The following is a 19,936-nucleotide window of genomic DNA, read 5'->3' on the forward strand; positions in this document are numbered from 1 at the left end:
TGCAGCACAGGTGCAAAACAGAAAAGTAGAACAACGTCGCGATGTCAAATGATATGCCTCCCTCTGGCCACATTATTACATCATGATCCATACTTGTATCAAATTTGATTTAAATCCCTTCAGCTATTCTTAAGTATCACATTTTAACCTGACATGATCTCCAACCTTTGATCTATTGACCCATAATCTAATCAGTTAATCTGTACATCATTATACATACTACACCAAGTTTGACTTGGTTCCCTTCAGCTGTTCTTAAGTTATCGCGGAAAAGAAAACCAGATGCAGACTCTGGATTTCAGCATCAAGAGGTCAAAGGTCAATCAGTTCAGTTCACCTTTGCCTTACAATACATAAGTATACCAAGTTTGGTCAAAATCACATCACTCGTTCACAAGTTAGCTCAGTAAAATAATGTTTACCAAACGGGACCTCTGATCTTTGACCCCATAATCAAACCAGACGGTATTCATGGAATACTTATTCTGTGCACTCAACTTGGTGTGAGCTAAATCTGCCACGTGAGAAGTGACGTCATAAATTTATTTTCTCTAATATAATTGTTGTGTAGCTCACGCTCAAGAAATTTCAAACTGATCAGACTAAGGGTTGTCCCTGTCAAATTATGATGTCATAATTAAGGCACCAATGACATCATCTTGAACAACACTTATTCCTCATGCGGATTTCTTTACAAAGAGCAACGTTTCAATTTTTTCAATGGAGCGGTTTCGGAGATACAGAGGTGCAACGTTTTTCGGTTTTTCCAAGATGGCGCCTGCACCATGTGACCTATAACATCACAATTACCATGAAAATATTCTGCAGGAGGAGGTGTTCCTCTGGTGAAAATTTCGTGTCCCTCAGACGAACAGTTGCGGAGAAGGAAAATTCATACCGATTGGATGAAGCGTTATACTTATCGAATGATGATGTCATAACGAAAGCACCGACGACATCATTAACATATCTTATTCCCCATGAGGAGTACTTGACAATGAGCCATGTTTAAAAAAATTTCCATGGAGCAGTTTCAGAGATATAGAGGTGCGAAGTTTTTCCAAGAAGGCGTGTCGATGGAGGCATAATAAATGCTTTCTGTTGCTCCTTAATAGCACTCTAATCTCACTGATCAACACCTGGCCCTTTTCTGCCTCTAGTTATTGGTGTTGATTAGCTTTGATCAGTTCGGCTCGAACAGGCCTAGGGCATGGAGATAGCCGATCCATTTCCTGGGAGCATCCGAGAGATCCCTCACATCTAAGATGTTGCCCTCTTGCCTTTGTGAAGCCAGGTCAGCACTGTCTTCATTAATGTTCTGCCTCTAGTTTTATACCTCTTTGGAATGTACTTATTCTGCACTCTACAAATTTGCTCGTTGAAGGTTTCCCATTTCTCTGACGCTGATTATCCTCTTGTTGGCTTCTACCAATCTACACCACCCAGCTCTCCTCTCATACCCTCAGGGTTTGCCTTCCTTCAATCTAATATCCTTACTCTACGATCCTGAACTCTAACTCTTAACAGAATCCTTGCACACACTATGTTATGGTCACTTGATCATAAATACTCCCTGACCTCCACCTCCCCCACCCTACTGGGATCATTACTTTGAAGGTGGTCCAACCCTGCATTCCTCCTCATGGGCATATCTACAAACGGGGCATATCTACATATCTATCCTCTCCATCCTCAAAGCAATCCTGGACTACTTCTAGGAAATCCCCATCAGCTCTGCCCTTTGCCTATTCCTGGACCCAATCTATCCCTGGCAAGGTAAAATTCCCCATAACAATACTCTTCCACATGCCCCTCTGAATTCATGATGTACTCCTCCTTCTTCCTCTTCCCTCACACCAGGAGCCCTACAAAAGCATCCTACAAGTATCTTACTATTCTTACAATCTCTAGCCACTCAGAACCATCTATATTCATTCACTCTTCAATGTCACCCCTCTCTCTCTCGATACAATGCAGTCTTTCACAGTCTTTCACCCAGATTGCTTCACCTCCTCCTATCACAACAATACACCTTCTAATATTGTCCTCCAGTGACTCTCCTCATTAAACCATGTCTCACTTGCTGTAACAGGCGTCTTTAGACTGGCGTTGGCTTAGCGGTTAGGGTGCCGGCTTGGGATCCTAGAATCCTGGGTTCGAATCCCGGTCGATCGCTGAATTAACGCCAGGGGGGTTGACTCAGCCTGTCATCCTTCCGAGGTCGGCTATTTGAGTACCAGCTTCCTGGGATGAATGATCCCGGTGTGTACCCCGATTTAGAATAGGCACACCGTATCCCTGCGCATCGTCAGAGCGTAACCAAGGGTTGGCGTCAGGAAGGGCATCCGGCCATAAAACATTGCCTCAAACAGGGAACCATGATTGTCATGGGGCCCACAAGGCTAACCCCCGCTCTAGCGGGGAAAAATGGCCTTAAAACGATCATTCATTCATTCATATTCACTTGCTGTAACAATATCGTACGCATCGTTACATCAATATCACTCTCTACACCAATATCACTATCACACCAATATCTTTGGCCTCAAGCTCTTTCATCTTATTGTTTAATCCCCAGGCATTGGTAGGTAATGTTTCACTTTTCCCTTTGTAACATTTTCTTTTTCTGCCTGGCCTTACCAATCAGAACTACATCATCAGTTGCAGTTCCCATATTTATGGCCTCTCCATCCTCATTTAGCCTATAAAAGCCTGAATTCCCTCTTCAATTCCTACTGTAAACCTGTTTTCCCCTCTTTCTCTTTAGCAGAGACCATCATTCTGGAAAAACTCCCTTTGCCTCTGAAATGATTCCCACTGCTTCCTAAATGCAAAATGTTGCTGCCCACACCATTGACATAACTTGACATATTTTAACCTCTGATATAGTTGCTATTTTTCCTGTAAAGCCACGGTGTTAAGGAACCATTAAACAGGTTCATTTTAGAACCGACCATCCCCGCACGTCGGCGAAAACTTCATTAAAAAAACATCATGGTAGCTCCCACATGCTCACGCTACGAATGGCTGGACAAGTGCAATGGTTGATTGGATATGTAAATCTAAAACCTACCTGTCCTATGGACAGGCTCGAAAAAGCAATATGTATTTAATGCTGTAATGGATTGCAGGTAAAATCAAAGGCATTGTTCACACCTTTTTTCGGCCCCATTTTGGATTGCCAAATGCATTATTTTCTTGCGACGACTCTTGCGGTGTCGGGATGTAATCATGATCCTGAAAATCTCCTTCAAACTCGTACTCCTCATCATCGTCGTCATCCTCCTCCTCTTCTTCTTCCTCTTCATCATCATCCTCCTCCTCCTCCTCATTCTTCAAAACGAGTTTCCTTGCAGATTTCATTGCAACAGCATCGCTATAGAGTTGAGCATTGGGTCAAGGAGCAAAGGAAGAAGTTCATTGAAAATAGCAACGGTGCAACCTGAAATCAACGGTTTCACAAGTATTCTTCTCAACGTTTATTCAGCAACTACAATTCCTCCAACAATTCCACCTCCCTCAGAGAAAAATAAAACGACAAACAAACCCGTCTTGTTGATCCGGATCACTTCTTACAGCAGGGCTCTCCCCAGACCTGTAAATACAGAGCATAGAGTAAAACCTGTCTTTGATGCAAAGTACTTTTCAAACCAGAGAGAAGTGGAATGGAGTGCCATCGCAAATCATCACGCTTCCCACCTAAAGCAAACTTGAAATATGGCAAAATGACCCAAATGTTGCAAAAAAAATTTGACCCCCCATTTTGCCAGTGTGACCTCAAAAGTTTCCACCCCAAAGGGCATGACCCGGGGGTCAAATCCAAAACAAATTGTTGCATACTTCATGCGTCCCCTAATATTGATTATATATACAAAGCTTCATTCAAACATTTGAGTACCAGTTCACTGGTAATTCCCTGTTCGTCGTAAAAGGCGACAAAAAGGGTTGGCGGCAGGAAGGGCATCCGGCCGTAAAACATTGCTTCAAAAAGGGAACCAACAAAAACAACAACAACCACGGTGCCCAAAAAAGGCCAACCCTCGCTTTGCGGGGAAAAATGGCCTCTAAAGGTGGGGGTTTTTTTTTTTTTGTTAAATACAAAGTTTCATTAAAACAATGTTTAAAAATGTGTCTGCAGTTCCTTTTATTTTGGTATTTGACCTTGTGACCCCACCCCAGGGGACTGGGCCAAAATGATACTGCTCTTGCACCTTCTTGCCATGTAGTGATCATAACTACCAAGTCTGATGAATTTCTACACAACCGTTTAAGAGGAGATAGTGTGACAGACGGACAGACAGACAGAGCAGAGTACAATATCTCCCATTTTTAGCTCACCTGGAACGTAGTTCGCTTTAATGTAGCTTTCACGTAAGGGGAGCTAATGCGACGGCACATTCTCAGTCCATAAACACTTGCAACTTCTTCTCCGAAACTGCTGATGGGATTGTGACCAAACTTGGCACAAATTATATTTGGTATGTCATGACAAAGTTTGTTCATGGCATTAAAAAAAAGTCAAGGTTTAAGGGGATCTACCAGGGGCAAAGTCGATCCAGGCTTGACCCTCCAAAATTGGATTTGCTTTTTCTTCTGAAACTACACCCACTATTTCGATGAAGCTTGAACGCAACCTTCATCACCCATGATGTACCAAAGTTTGTTCACAGCACAAAAAATCTGGCCCTGAGGAGGTCTACAGGGAGGGATGGTTGCCCACCAAAATAGGTATTTGCTTTCTTCTCAGAAACTACACATACAATTCCGATGAAACTTGACCACGGCCTTCACCTCCCATGATGCACCAACATTTGTTCATGGCATTGAAAAAATAATAATCCGGCCCGAAGGGAGTGTACGGGGAGAGGGGGGCAGGGGGGGAGGAGTGGTTGCCCCCCAAATAAGTATTCTTTTGTTTGTTTAAAGTCTGATGATCATGTTAGTATGATTGTACATGCTGCCCTGTCTTCTAGTAAGCATTGAAATTGGTTTAAAATACCCTTAGTCGGTGTAGCATAGTGCCTTATTCTACCAGGTGTGTGCCCAGGGTTATTTCCCCTACTTCAAAAAAAAAAAAGAAAAAGCGTGGGAATAATGGTCAGTAATGCTGTCATCATTCAATGCAAAACATGAAGATTACTATTGTTATTCTTTTTCTTCAAAGTCCCTGATTATTCCGACCATATCATGGACTTGGCCAGGAAAGATTTTTGCACCCAGACTTTCACGAACTGGCTGGCCAGGCCTGACATTCGACCGGAGTGAATTTTGGCATGAATTTGACTTGTTTGGCATGTTGGCGATAACTCTCCTAATATTCGTGAAATGTACCGTTGCATCCTTCACGTCCACCAACAAATGCTAGTATACAGAACACCGGGTTTAACATCCACCCGAGCATACTGTCGAGCATACTGTGGTTACCCTTGGTGAACACCGTAAGGTAGCACGGATGACCAAACGAGCTGTTTCTCAGAGGCATTCAGTTCAAAATATATATGGCGGAGTTAATATGCGTGGGGGAGCAAGAGGGAGGGGGGGAAACCGGAGCCTTACCTGAAAGGCTTCCACCCAACGTCTTCACACTTGAAGAAATAATCTCAACCGACACAGGTTTAAAATGTACAAAAATAAATGCCAGCTTTATGAAAATAAATGCCGGTAATACAAAATAATGCACGGTAAATAAAATCCAAAATGGGATGTCCCTGCACACAGATCCAGTACATAGACAAAGGGAAAGATAACTGAAAATAAAAGTGTTTGGTTATTCAATTGCACTTAGCTCGACTCGACCGGTGCATCTTGTCAGGACTCGTCCAGGCCCCGAGCATGCAGTCCGTCCGGGCGCGGCTCCATTATTGGCGGGAAAGTGCGCTCGTTTGTTGGTGTGAGTAGGCCTCAGTCTGCCCTAGTTTCACTAGGCCGCACCCGTTGGTGCGAAGTAGGCCTTCCGCGCGAAACAAACAGCAGGTGTGCAGCCCACTCTTCCACGCCGTGCTCGTCCACTCGTCCTCTGCACGACCACCAGCAAGATCTCGGAACACGGCCAGCCCGCGATGAGCTTCCTTGAGCCAGAGAGCAAAGTGCCACCGTTCGTACGAGGTCCAGTACGAGAAAGCGCAAGAGGGAATCGCGACCGTTTGCTATGGTCTTCAGAACGACAAGCACAAGAGAGAGAAAATGTCTGCTAGAGCGTTCTTTTATCACCCAGGGTCTGACGTCATCTGGGGTGCTACGCCAATCAGCGAGTCGCTTCTTACCAGTTCTTCCCGTCAATCAAAATCCCGACCAAATCACGGCTCCGCAGGGTGTGGCCTCTAGGCCTGCCCTTCCTGTGCGATTCACCAGTCAGGGTGGTCAGCAGCAGTGCTTCATGCCTGGCTTCCGGTGGTTTTATTAATTAGGGGTGTTTAATGGGCAATTTTGGCTAGTGTGTATGGTGTGGTGCCAAAAGGGACATATAAATAAAGTACAGAGGTAACGACATACAGGGGATTAATTTACCCATAATCCCTGAGCTAATTAACATACCCCACTCCAAGTAATGGAAACAAAGCTACACTTACACGGCACATGGTCTACCGGATCCCTACTTATTGTACATCAAGGTGGTTCTTCTTCTTCGCGACAGTCAGAGCACACTAATCTATACACTCTACCTGGTCTATGATATCACTACCCCCTACAAATGTAAGAATAATTTATGATGAGACACTCTGCCTTCGAAGCACCATTCCGACGTCCGACAGTACGGAATTCCGTCCCGATCGTGCATGTGCAGAGAGGAGTTTGATTACTTTTCAGTCTGTCTGGCAGTCAAAACAAAATCGCACCTGTGTCAGAAGGAAGCAGTTCAGTTTGGCAATTTGAATATGAAATAGGGAATGCCTAGAAACAAACGAACCCCTTCAGAATTACCCTTTCTAACCCATTAAAATTGCCCTATAGAATTACCTTTTAGAACCCTTCAGAACACCCTCTAGAATTACCCTTTGGAACCCACTAGAATTACCCTTTGGAACCCCTTAGAATTAAACACGCTGGGTTAGAAAGGTTCTTCTCTCCATTTAAGACAGGCTGATGCACATAGCCAATTAAAATTTTAAAATCGTTCCAAACAGGAAACGTGCTGTTTTTAACTATTTCTAAAGGACATATTTGCCAAATTCAGAGCCAATGTACTAACTGCTAACCTGCAGGTTCGTTTACCGATTCATGTTTAGATTCGTGTTCAAAATATAAAACTGAAATTAAACTAGAATTGCCACTTTATAACTGCTGGCAGTGATGACCGGTTTTCTCCGCCTTCCCGCTATGATACAACCCCACTTTCATTGGACATGCTTTACGACAACCCCACTTTCATTGGACATGCTTTACTACAAACCCACGTTCATTTGACACGCTTTGATACAACCCTGCTTTGATACAACACCACTTTCATACAACCCCGCTTCGATACAACCCCGCTTTGTTAAGACCCTGCTTTGATACAACCCAGCTTTCATTGGACACCCTTTGATGCAACCCCACTTTGATACAACCCTGCTTTCATAGGACACCCTTTGATGCAACCCCGCTTTGATACAACCCAGCTTTGATACAACCCAGCTTTGATACAACCCAGCTTTGATACACCCCCGCTTTCATACAACACAGCTTTGATACAGCCCCAGTTTGATACAAGCCCACTTTGATACAAGCCCGCTTTGATACAACCCAGCTTTGATACCACCCCGCTTTGATACCACCCCGCTTTGATACCACCCCGCTTTGATACCACCCCGCTTTCATACAACCCCGCTTTCATACAACCCCGCTTTCATACAACCCCGCTTTCATACAACCCCGCTTTCATACAACCCCGCTTTCATATAACCCCACTTTCATCATAATTAAAGATACACTGAAAAGTCTCATCGCTGGAAAAGATAAATGTAGTTTCTTCTTCTTCACAAAATAACAACTTCTACCTTCCAGACCATACAACTAATAATGTTGAAATTTTACAGACTTATTCCCCTTGATGATATCTGCATTACTTTAAAGATTCACTTCAATCAATGAAGCGGTTCAAGAGATAGAAGGCTTTTAAGATTCCCGTTTCATTATCTATCGCTGCCAAACCATGTAACCTATTATAAATTTCCGCTTTCCACTTCTTCTTCCTCCCCCTTCCTCCCGCGCATATATGGTGAAGGCCGCATTCGATCGTCGCCTCACATTAACGCTCGTTTCCATCTGTGATTTCCCGGTCTTCACCAAGGGCAATCACACGACAAATGGTATTCAGGAGTGGGATTTGAACCCTAAAGTATAACTTGGTGTCAAGTGGAGAATTTGAAGAATTTGAAGAATTCTTTTTTATAGTCGGAGGCGATATAAATTGGTATAGTCGATTGGTGTGCAAGATGCACACACCGCGTAGCAAACATTTAAATCAATTTCTGAGGTAAAAATTAATACACGCGCAGGAAAACAACCTCCTCTCGACGGATTGAGGGGGTGTGTCATAAGGAGGGGTGGATAGGAGATCCTGGTAGCGTTGGAAGTGAGTCAAATATCTAGGGGAATTGGAGGCTAGAGATGGAACCTCCCCCGTTCCAAAGCGATCGAGCCAGGGGACGTGTCCGACGTCTTTCCAGGCCATGTTAAAATTATTAAGGGGCATGAGTGATACGATGAGGGGAATGAGTAAATAAATCAATGAAATGAAAGAGGAAAGTGATGCTGGTAGTGAAAGATTGGATGCCCACATTAAAGAAACGAAAAAAACCCCATGTGGAATGAACGAACGAATGCGTCAACAGGGGAAGGAAATAAAGGAGATGAGTGATCAGTTGGAAGGAGAGATAGAGGGAATGAGTGAACAAATGAGTGAACAGGGGAATGAAATAAGGGAGATGAATGAACAATTGGAAGTGAATGGGGAGTGTCAAGAGGTAAATGGGGAGTGTGAAAATTTTAATGGGGAATGTTTGTTACATATGGGCCTGGAAGGTTATCGGGCTGGTGTTGATGCCGCAACACACCAACAGGGGTTAACAAGCTTGGGGGTCTGGATAACGGAGCCAGACCTGGTATTTATTGATGATGGCCTGTGGGGGCCAGAATTGATGGGGGATGTGAATGATGTACAGGATTTGACCCAGCGGCTGGAGACCTGGGACAATACCATCGAGAAAGAGGTTGACCAAGCCCGAGGGAGCTTGGGGGTTGAGGTGAGTCGGTCCAAGGAGGCGGTTGAAGTGACCGAGGGGACCCTCACCATGCATAACAATTGGGCACCAGAGGGTCCGAAACTGGATACCCAGCAGGGGGAATGTTTTGGCTCCGAGCTGGATTTGGATATAGATGAGTCAGGAGATAGAGCCTCGGAAGATCTGGTCCCTGTAGGGAATTTGGAACAGCTGCAGGGAGGGGCAGAACAACCTGAGGAGGGGGTTGTTACCTGCAGCTGGGGATTGGCACGGGAGATCAAAAAATTTAAAAGGAAAAATAAATTGAGATTGAAATGGGAATGTGATTTGGAGCAGCCTTGATGGGAGTTGGTCCCCGGGCTGCGGAATTTGAACCAGGACAGCGCATTGGGGATGGCCTCGGGGAAATCTTGCCACTTACAAAATTTGGTTATGCCAGCCAGGTGGAGGACTGTGCTGGCAAGATTTGGACATGGGGTCCAGCCATGGGTGTCATGGTACGACCTGGGCCCCACAGGGGTCTGGTGGAGTGTGGCGTCCCTTGTCCATCGGGGCGCCGCCCGAGCGGGTGGCTCGAGCCAGTAGGGTCACCGGACCCTGGTGGGGGTTAAGACCTCCAGGGGGTCCGAGATGGTTTCTCACAGGCCTGGGATGGCGTATTATGAGGACCACTAGGCGGAGGTGTTGTAGGTCGCACCTTGGTGGCGGCATCGCGGACGGCCACCATGGGCCTGATGTGACCGCCCGGGCATGCGGCCTGACAGCCACTCCCTGAGACTCTGGGACAGCCAGCATGTGGTGACCTGCCATGCTGTGCTGGTCTATGGACGCGGGTCAAACCGCATGGACAGGGATGGATTATAGCCCACTGGACAACCATTGGGGCATCTGTGGAACGTGATGGTGTGAGAATGATCTTCCACAGATGTTTCGTTATGATTTGTGGACTCTCGGCTTTGGAAGAGAGCCATGGGATTGATGGAATTGGAAATGTGTAACGGGCCGAGCATATGGGCAATGCTCAGCGGGCATGTGTATGGAGAAGCACCCTTCTTTGGTGAGATTAGTAAAATGTGAAAAATATTGGCATTGGTAATCTGAGGGTGAGATGTAAATTTAAGGGTGAATTTTGGTGATACCATGGTGGACACTGACAGTAGTGGCACCATTATTGATCCAGGTGTGTTAGACCAAAGTGTTGGAGGCTGGGATAAAATTGACAGGTTAGCAGGACACAGCCTTCAAGTGGTTATGGGGGCAACTGTACAAATATTTGGGACGCGGGGTTGTGGAATTGTGGTTGGGTAGTCTGGAGGTCAACGTGGTGCTGTGGGTGTCCGAGGTGTGTGGACCATTTCTTCTGGAGGAGTCTCCTGGTGGAGCATGGTTGTCTGCTGGACCTTGACATGGTCAAGTGTGGGTGGGCACTGGGGGCTGCAGTTGTGTGAAATGGGGGATGAGGGTGGCGCAGGTGATGTGATGTGGATGCCATGCACTGCGACCGCCTCCCCCAGGGCCGAGGTTTGGGGAATGGTAGTGTTGTTGGCAGCAGGTGCTCACCACATTGGCCAGCTGAGGCTGGTGCAGCCGTGTTCCTCACACCGGGGGGATGGGGGGATGAAGGATGGATGGTGGGTCGCACCCTTGTGGACACTCATGGGCCATGTTGGCGTTTCGACTGCTCAGCTTGTCCCGATGACCCTTGCACGGTAGAGGTGCGGAGCTGTCGTAACCAAATGTAGTAGTAGTACAGTTCACCGTTGGAGGCGGATCCACATACCTGCCAGTACAGTGGGACAAAAGGAATTTGGTGAAATTTGATTGGCCCAATGGGAGAAATTTTGGGATTTTTGTCGGGTGGATGGCACTTTGGACCTGACCAACTGGCAACCACCTGCACATCAGAGGTGAGGTAAGACTTTGAGGTGTACTGTCCCAGGCTTCACGACTTGCTTATTTTAAATTGGGACATGTAATTTGGAGTAGGGGGCGGGTGAGCGTGATGACATGGCCGGTGGGGGGATTGGAATGTGTGCCGCACAGTGTCTTGTGGGTGGTGTTGGTTTATGTGTAGAGGTTGTATTTTTATGTGGTCGTGAGGTTGGAGATTGAATAATGATTGAGTTATGATGGAGTGTTTGGAAATTTGAAATGTGAATTGGGGATTTCACACATAAGCAGGCCATGGCAGCAACTGTTGGAAAAACCTTTTTGTGACCATCCATGGAAATGTGTTGGAGAATAATTGAATGGCAGCGGGGGAGGAAATGTGTTTTGTGGATTTTGTGGGTGGGGAAAGTGTGTGTGTGTCCGCAGGTCCAGATCAAGCTCGAGAAGAGCGATGACTGCGGCTCCCCTCTGCGGCAATTACCCCTGGCAACCAGTGGTGTCTGGAAATTGGAGCCCATTGGTTGTGGAGTCTGTTTGGGTGCCCTGGGGTGAGCGAGGAATTTGAAGAATTGGAATGAAAGGAAGGTGTGTGGAGATCCCACCGGCGGGGTAACAGCACAAGGAGCTGTTTGGCTGTCACGGGCTAAGAGGTAAAGGGGGGGGGGGGCGGGGGCAAAGAAACTGTAAGTCGGGCGACTTGCTTAGGACTGCGGGCACCACAGCCTGAAGCGCCCCCACCATCTTACTTGTGCAGTACCTCCCCGCTGCCTAGTCGAGATTACACACACGTGTATAACATCTATGCCATGGTCCTGCAGGGGGGTGAAATACTTGCTTGGTAAGGAAATATGTGCTTTAATTATGTTTGTGTTGTGAGGATTTATGGAAGGTGTATGAGTGGTTATGGGTTTGTGTTGAATGAATGTGGGCGAATGTGGGCCATGTCACTCACCTGTAACACCAGGACAGGGCCCGTGGAAATTTGGGGTGAACTGGGATGGCTCCGCAGGTAACGTTGCGTCTTGTGGCATCCAACGGGGGGCGCGGTCTGTAGGATGGGGTTGTACAAATGTTTTTAGAAATTTTGGATTTTTTGAGTTTTTGCAAGTTTGGATAAGGTTTGTGGTTAAGTTAGGTTTGCGTGTTGTTTGTCACCTTTCCTCCACAGGAGCGACCAATTATAATTTTTGTACATATTTGAAATGCATGGTTGTTTAAAGGGATAGTTGGTTAAGGAGAATAGGCAGGTAGCTTCGGTTCACTTTCCACAGCCCTCCTGAGTTATTTAATAGGTTAATTAAGTGAGACAGTAAGCGTCAAGGCTGGAATGGTAGCGCCTGCAGTAAACCTTGCAGGGGCTACGGTTCCGGGGGGGGGGGGGGGGGGCTGTGTTATGAATTTTGGGGCAGGGACACATATAGACTTAGGTAGATCTGCATAGGTAGGTGCTCCGATGATCGTGGGTAGCAAGAACCATCTCGATGTAAATAAGTAGAGGACCTGTCTAGCAGGTATGTCGGATTGAGTGTATCTTCGTCCCCGTTAGGAAGAATGGGGCGTGTTAAGTAGTGTGGGGATTATGTTAATTCCCGTGTGCGAAACCTCTGTAGTTATCCCTACTGTTTTTACCATCACCGGTGCCCACTAGTTACCCTAATTAATAGTTGCCCCAATAAAACTCACCGAAAGTGCAGGCAGGAAGCGCCCACGCATTGCGCCACCATGGCGTTAAAACATTGCTCAGGCCGGCTGAGGCCACGCCCACCTCGCGTTGGATTGGTCAAAGGGGTTTGATGGGGAGATCACAACAATGGCAGGGAGGACCAATCGGCACACAGCTGAAGCCCAGAGGCAAGAAGGAGCCAGCTGATTGGCTAAGGGGAGATGATAAAAAGTGAGTGCGTCCGACATTTTCTCTCTCTGCTCTTGGGTTTTGGTGAGGATTGCTCCCTGCGCTCTGTGTTCTACTGCTGAGATTGGTTATCTCGCTCATCAGTCTCTCAGTGCTGGGTGGATCGCAATCGTCACGCCTGGGACATTCCAACAAGTGTTCCACCATCACACCACAGAAGGAAGGCTGCCGGACAGCGGTGCGTTGGGCTCAACGGAGGCCGGTGCGTCGAGTGGCGGAGCGCGCGCATGCAGGGCCGCACCACTAGTCTGCAAGTTCCCGCAAAGACCCGCTTCTCCGCGCAGGGCGAGAGGCGAGGGATCGTCGGCCAGACAATCAAGCCGGACCGAGCTCAGTACCCATAAAAATAACCCCTTTCATCCCGTCCCTTTATCCTTCATCTTGTATCTGTGTCCTGTCTGTCGGAGTACTCCAATTTAAGGGGGTTTTAGTAACCAGCGCGTTTTATTTTTATTATCGGCATCCGTGGCAATAAAGCCTCGTTTATTTTTGTACATAATTCCGTTTTTCATGTGATTTCATTTCTTGCAGGCTTTGAAGACTACCTGGCGCGATCGTGTCAGGTAAAAGCGTTCCGCTTCTTCTTCCCCCCCCCCCCCCCTTCCTCCCGCGCATATATAGTGAAATCCGCATTCGATCGTCGCCTCACATTAACGCTCGTTTCCATCCGTGATTTCCCAGTCTTCACCGAGGGCAATCACACGACAACATTATCAGCATTTTCATATAGCTGGTGAAGCATTCCTATTAGATAATGACAAGTTGATAGCTTTATTTGATTACCGTACTGATTAGGATCAATTTTTTTTCCAATGTCCTCGAGGAGCCATGTTGCAATAAATGATTGCGCAACTTTTGCGAAGTAACTCGTCAGTGCTATTGGTCTCAATTCACACAAAGTCGGTGGTTGTGACTTTGGAATGGGTCTGCATTTGGCTCAAAAGACTCATTTGGTGAAGATTTTGTGCCAATCGGACCAACGGTCACTGAGAACCTCGATTTTAAAGTTTTCCGACATGGAAAACAGTGGGGGGAGGGGGAGGGGTGGGAGAATAATAAGAAAAACTCTAGCAGTACCATTAGGTATTCCTCTACATTGCATGGTATTCTAGACTACTAGAGGAAACCTAATTTCTAGAGGAAACCTATAGGTATTCGAGAGGAAACCTAATTAAGTTGCTCCTCAATCATAAACTGATGTCTGTAGACAGACAAAGTGAACCAATTGCTCCACCACACTTTTCGCTTCATGGGCGTGGGGAAATAATCTCCCAGATACAAAATTTATCTCACATTTGCCAGCAACCACAGACAGCAACAATATAATCAAATCGATTACTACCAGCAAGCGTACAAACCTGCATTTCAAAACTGATATAAAAAAGGTGATGGTAAAACCACATAAGGTTGATGCTTGTTCTGTACTAGTTTCCATCGAAGAAGTGAATATGCTGTACAGTCAGATTATCGACAATGTCCAGAACAGAACCACCACGAATAAAATATCGATCTCATTGTCCAGGAACATCAAAGATGATTCAATAAGTGCAGAGAATGCTGGCTGAACAGACAACAGGGAATTTCTGCATGGAAATGGATGTCCACACTCACAACAGCGCACAATCACAATGGAGCAGCTGGTACAGATGGCGTTCAGCCTGTATGGATGGAGGATCGCAAAACAATAGGAGAGCAAACAGACACAGAACGAGCTTCCCCGGTCACCTGACTTGCCTGCGAGACAAAGTCGTGAGCGAGTCCCATTATTTCGCTCTTCATGCGGGAAGTCCTCGGATCGAATGTATTACAAAATGTTCAAAACCAAAATTAAAATTAGGGCATGTGTGCCACATTTCCTCGATGAGACAATTTTGCTTGCGGGTGTTCATGTCGGGGTACTCCTGCTCTGGAAAGATAGGCCAAGGGGGCAAATTCGCAGCTATGACCGAAACGTGCAAAAAAAGGATTTCGGCAAAAAATACAGTCACGTGAAAAAGTAAGTACACCCACCCCATGTAAAGTTTTGACTTTTTCAACATATTTCAACATTCAGCTATTTGATCTTCATTTCAACAATATTGATAGATAAAGGTGATATAATATAACAAATATCATGAAACATTTACATTTTGTAGTCCATTGTATAATTTAAATGAACATAAATGCAAATTTCGGATGTGGAAAAAGTAAGTACACCCTTGGTTCTAATAGGTGGTATTGCCCCCTTTGGCAGAAACAACCTAAAGTAGGGGTTTCTTATAACTGTCTACCAGTCTCTGACATCGACTGGGAGAAATTTTTGCCCACTCCTCCATGCAGAATTCTTTCAGCTGTGCGATGTTTGAATGGTTTCTTGCATGCACAGCTCGTTTCAAATCCCCCCACAACATCTCGATGGGATTTACATCCGGGCTTTGACTTGGCCATTACAGAACCCTCGATTTCTTTCTTTTCAGCCATTCCTTGGTGGATTTACTGGTATGTTTAGGGTCATTGTCATGTTGCAAGGTCCACCTTCGGTGGGTGGACTTTCCGACAGATGGCCTCACATTATCCTCAAGCACCCTCTGGTACAATGAAGAATTCATAGTGGATTCTATGATGGTGTGCTGCCCAGGCCCTGATGCAGCAAAGCTGCCCAAAACCATAATATTTCCACCACCATGCTTTACAGTTGGTATCAGGTTCTTGTGGTCAAATGCTGTGTTTGGTTTTCGCCAAACATGTCTTCTGGTGCTGTGGCCAAATAGCTCTACCTTTGACTCATCTGTCCAGAGCACATTGTTCCAGAAGTGCTGGTCTTTGCCAAGGTGTTCATTGGCAAACTTGAGTCTTGCCCTGATGTTCTTTCTGGACAGCTAAGGTTTCCTCCTGGCACACCTCCCATGTAGATCAAATTTGTGCAGCCTCTTTCTAATGGTAGACTCGTGCACTTTGACATCAACAGTGGCAAGAGCTACCTGTAGGTCCCGTGATGACATTCTGGGGTTCTTGGAGACTTCTTTCAGCATCTTGCGGTCTGCTCTCGGGCTGAACTTGCTGGGGCGGCCTGGCCTGAACAAGTTGGCAGTTGTTTGGAATCTTCTCCACTTGTAGATGATCTTCCGGACAGTCGAATGATTGATTTCAAATTGTTTGGATATCTTCTTTAATCCCTTCCCAGACTCGTTGGCATCTATAACCTTCTTTCTGAAGGCCTCAGAGAGCTCTTTTGATCTAGGCATGGTGACATCGCACACTTCAACAACAAAAAGCAAACCAAACTAAAGGTCTGAGGTTTAAATAAGACAGGTTAGCCTGGTGTTGGCTTAGCGGTTAGGGTGCCGGCTTGGGATCCGAGGATCCTGGGTTCGAATCCCGGTCGATCGCTGAATTAGCGCCAGGGGGGTTGACTCAGCCTGTCATCCTTCCAAGGTCGGCAAATTGAGTACCAGCTTGCTGGGATGAATGATCACGGTGTATACCCCGATTTAGAAGAGGTACACCGTATCCCTGCGCATCGTAAGAGCGTGACTAAGGGTTGGCGTCAGGAAGGGCATCCGGCCATAAAAACATTGCCTCAAACAGGGAACCATGATTGTCATGGGGCCCGCAAGGCTAACCCCTAGTCTAGCGGGGAAAATGGCCTTAAAACGATCATTCATTCCTCCAAGATCCTCTCTCACAATGTTCTAATCATTTGCACCTGAGCTGGTGCACCTGATTCTAATTTTAGGTATTTGAAGTAGTGATAAATGTAGGGGTGTACTTACTTTTTCCACACGCGAAATTTGCATTTATGTTAACTTAAATTATACAATGGACTACAAAATGTAAATGTTTCATGATATTTGTTATATTATATCACCTTTATCCATCAATATTGTTGAAATGAAGATCAAATAGCTGTATGTTGAAATATGTTGAAAAGGTCAAAACTTTACATGGGGTGTACTTACTTTTTCACGTGACTGTAGTTTAAATACAATCGACTGCATACGTGCCCGGTTATGTATCATTGAATCTCAAATATATTGCCACGGAGATAGCCGAAAGTTCTTTGTAAGCGTCGACGATCAATCGCTTCTTCTGGGTTGCGGTGCTCAAGAAGCCTCACTTCAAAAAAGTTGTTTTATAAATATGAGGAGGAAGGTATGCGAGTCAAAAATAATCCACACAGAACTACAAGAGAGATGTTCGTCTGTCGGTCTGTGTCGGCATTTTGTCAGAGATGGCAAAACGAATCTTCATCAAACTTTGAAGTTCATTGGTGAGTGCCGGGGAGTGTTTTAGACAAAAAAAAAACATTTAAAAATTTTGAAAACAAAGTTGGATTTTTTGGGATATCTTTTTTTTTTTTTTTTGTCATCGCTCTATGGTGCTTTTGTAGCTACGTTAAAGGTAATATTAAATCTTCCCCCCCAACCCCATTCCTTAGTAGGTGTAGGGAAGTGTTTTAGACCCCCACAAAAATATAGAATTTTATTTTGATTTCCTCAAAATGCCAACAGGATTAGAACATCACGAGGTAACGCTGGGTACCCCAGCTACTAATTAATAAATGCCAAATAGTCAGTTGCAGCTTTGCTTAATGTTGAGTTTGCATGTGTTGAGCTATCACTCTTCATCTCCATCTGTTGCCCCATAGAGCATGGGGGTAAAGATTCATTGTTTTTTGCAGCACAGCATGACGAAGAAGGAATAACCTTAAATATTCAAAAAAAATAAAGGACAAGGAGAAAGGAAACATCGACAATGCAAAGCAAAAACAGCCAACAGTCAAACAGGAATGCTGGACTGTGGATAGACAAAGAGGCCTTTTGACCCTTCACAGCAAAATCGTATAAAAATGTCAATCTGTAGTTACACACACGTACTTCACACACACACGTACTTCACACACACACGTACTTCACACACACACGTACTTCACACACACACGTACTTCACACACACACGTACTTCACACACACACGTACTTCACACACACACACACACACACACACACACACACACACACACACACACACACACGACAAGGATAAGGATGGACACACACGACAAGGACAAGGATGGACACACACAACAAGAACAACGATGGACACAGACAAGGACAAGGATGGACACACACAAGGACAAGGGCAAGGATGGACACACACACGACAAGGATAGACACACGACAAGGGCAAGGACAAGGATGGACACACACAAGGACAAGGATGGACACACACGACAAGACAAGGATGGACACACACGACAAGGACAAGGATGGACACACATGACAAGGACAAGGATGGACAGACACGACAAGGACAAGGATGGACAAACATGCTTTGAGACCTGGAAAATCTCTGTTCCATCTCCTGAAACCCACTCACGTGTGGGGATAGTAGGCAAAAACAACACACACACAGTCAAACACACACACACAGTCAAACACACACAAACACAATCAAACACACACACACAGTCAAACATACACACGCAGTCAAGCACAAACACACACACAGTCAAACACACACACAGTCAAACACACACACAGTCAAACACATACACAGTCAACACATACACACACACAGTCAACACACACACACACAGTCAAACACACACACACAGTCAAACACACACACACACAGTCAAACACATACACACACACACAGTCGAACACACACACAAACACAAAACAAACACAAACACACACCCACAGTCAAACACACAGTCAAACACACACAGTCACGCACACACAGTCACGCACACACACGCAGTCAAACACACACAGTGAAACACACACAGTCAAGCACACAGTCAAACACACAGTAAAACACACAGTCACACACACACAGTCACATACACAGTCAAACACACACACAGTCAAACACACACACAGTCAAACACACACACAGTCAAACACACACAATCAAACACACACAGTGAAACACACACAGTCAAACACAGTAAAACACAGTCAAACACACACAGTCAAACACACACAGTGAAACACAAACAGTGAAACACAAACAGTGAAACACAAACAGTCAAACACAAACAGTCAAACAGAAACAAACACACACAGTCAAACACACAGTCAAACACACACCGACACCTATGACTCATACTCATAGTATGAGTATGAATGAGTATGAATGCTGTCCATCGCATCCCGTCCACTTTAACGACACATCAGTAAATATGTAGAGGCAGATGGACATCCAAACAATACGATAAAAAAACAAGACAAATTTTTCCGCGTACCGCGCTTCGGCCGCCGCTTTTTTTTAATCGTACCGCGCTTTTTGGGACATCTTCCGACTCCGAGGGTGCGCGCCAAATCCCCCCTCTGGTGCGGAGACAGGATATTCTCTTTTGGAAAGCCCCGAAGTGTAAATAATCCGATGCCTCCGTACGATGCACAAGGGCTGAATAAATGGGGGAAAGGGAATAGGCAAGCAGAGGCCTGATCTGCCAGGCGGCCTGTTTTCACTCCGAAATACCGCCAAATTTCCCGCCTTGGCGTGAAAGATTTTACGCGCATGCGCATTGGAAGAGACTACAGCAGACGCCAAGACGCGGGTGCGGATTTAACCAATGAGGAAAGCTCAACCAGAGTGCTTTCGCCCGACGTCACATTCACGTGGCCTCAAGGGGCGGTCTTTATCAAAGCAAATGCGTCTTGCGTTTAACGTAACCGGAACATGTAGGATTTGATGTTATTGTCGCGGAGGATATTTATCGAGGTTATCAAACCTGGTTGTTTTATCTAAATATGATATCGCCAGCGATTGCACAGCCACGACTATAAAAACTGCATATGTATCTAACAGCATAAAACATACATAAAACAGCATCTAACCCCTAACTATCTCCTCTCCTTCTCCCTCCTTTGTGCTTTGAATATTTCCCTATTGATTCTTCTTTTTTTGCAATTGTTTTTATGTTTTGCTATGCATTATGT

At 45.6% G+C, this 19,936-nt stretch overlaps 1 protein-coding gene across 2 annotated transcripts in view; it reads right to left on the reverse strand.

Moving 5' to 3' along the window:
• The window catches only part of LOC137439044 (myb-related protein A-like), a 130,485-nt gene extending 110,989 nt beyond the window's left edge, over positions 1 to 19,496 (reverse strand). Inside the window, exons 1-3 of one of the 2 annotated variants that reach the window (XM_068134664.2) lie at positions 19,270 to 19,496; positions 3,548 to 3,595; positions 3,157 to 3,376 (exon numbers count right to left, since the gene is read on the reverse strand). In XM_068134664.2, the coding sequence (XP_067990765.2) occupies positions 3,157 to 3,376; positions 3,548 to 3,595; positions 19,270 to 19,286 (285 nt within the window). In that variant the 5' untranslated portion in view covers positions 19,287 to 19,496. The remainder of the gene's footprint in view (positions 1 to 3,156; positions 3,377 to 3,547; positions 3,596 to 19,269) is intronic. The other variant, XM_068134665.2, reaches the window with a different exon arrangement.
• Positions 19,497 to 19,936: the final 440 nt, after the last annotated feature.

This window comes from Myxine glutinosa, chromosome 13, assembly GCF_964187855.1.
Source record: "Myxine glutinosa chromosome 13, kmMyxGlut1.1, whole genome shotgun sequence".
Lineage (NCBI taxonomy): Eukaryota > Metazoa > Chordata > Myxini > Myxiniformes > Myxinidae > Myxine > Myxine glutinosa.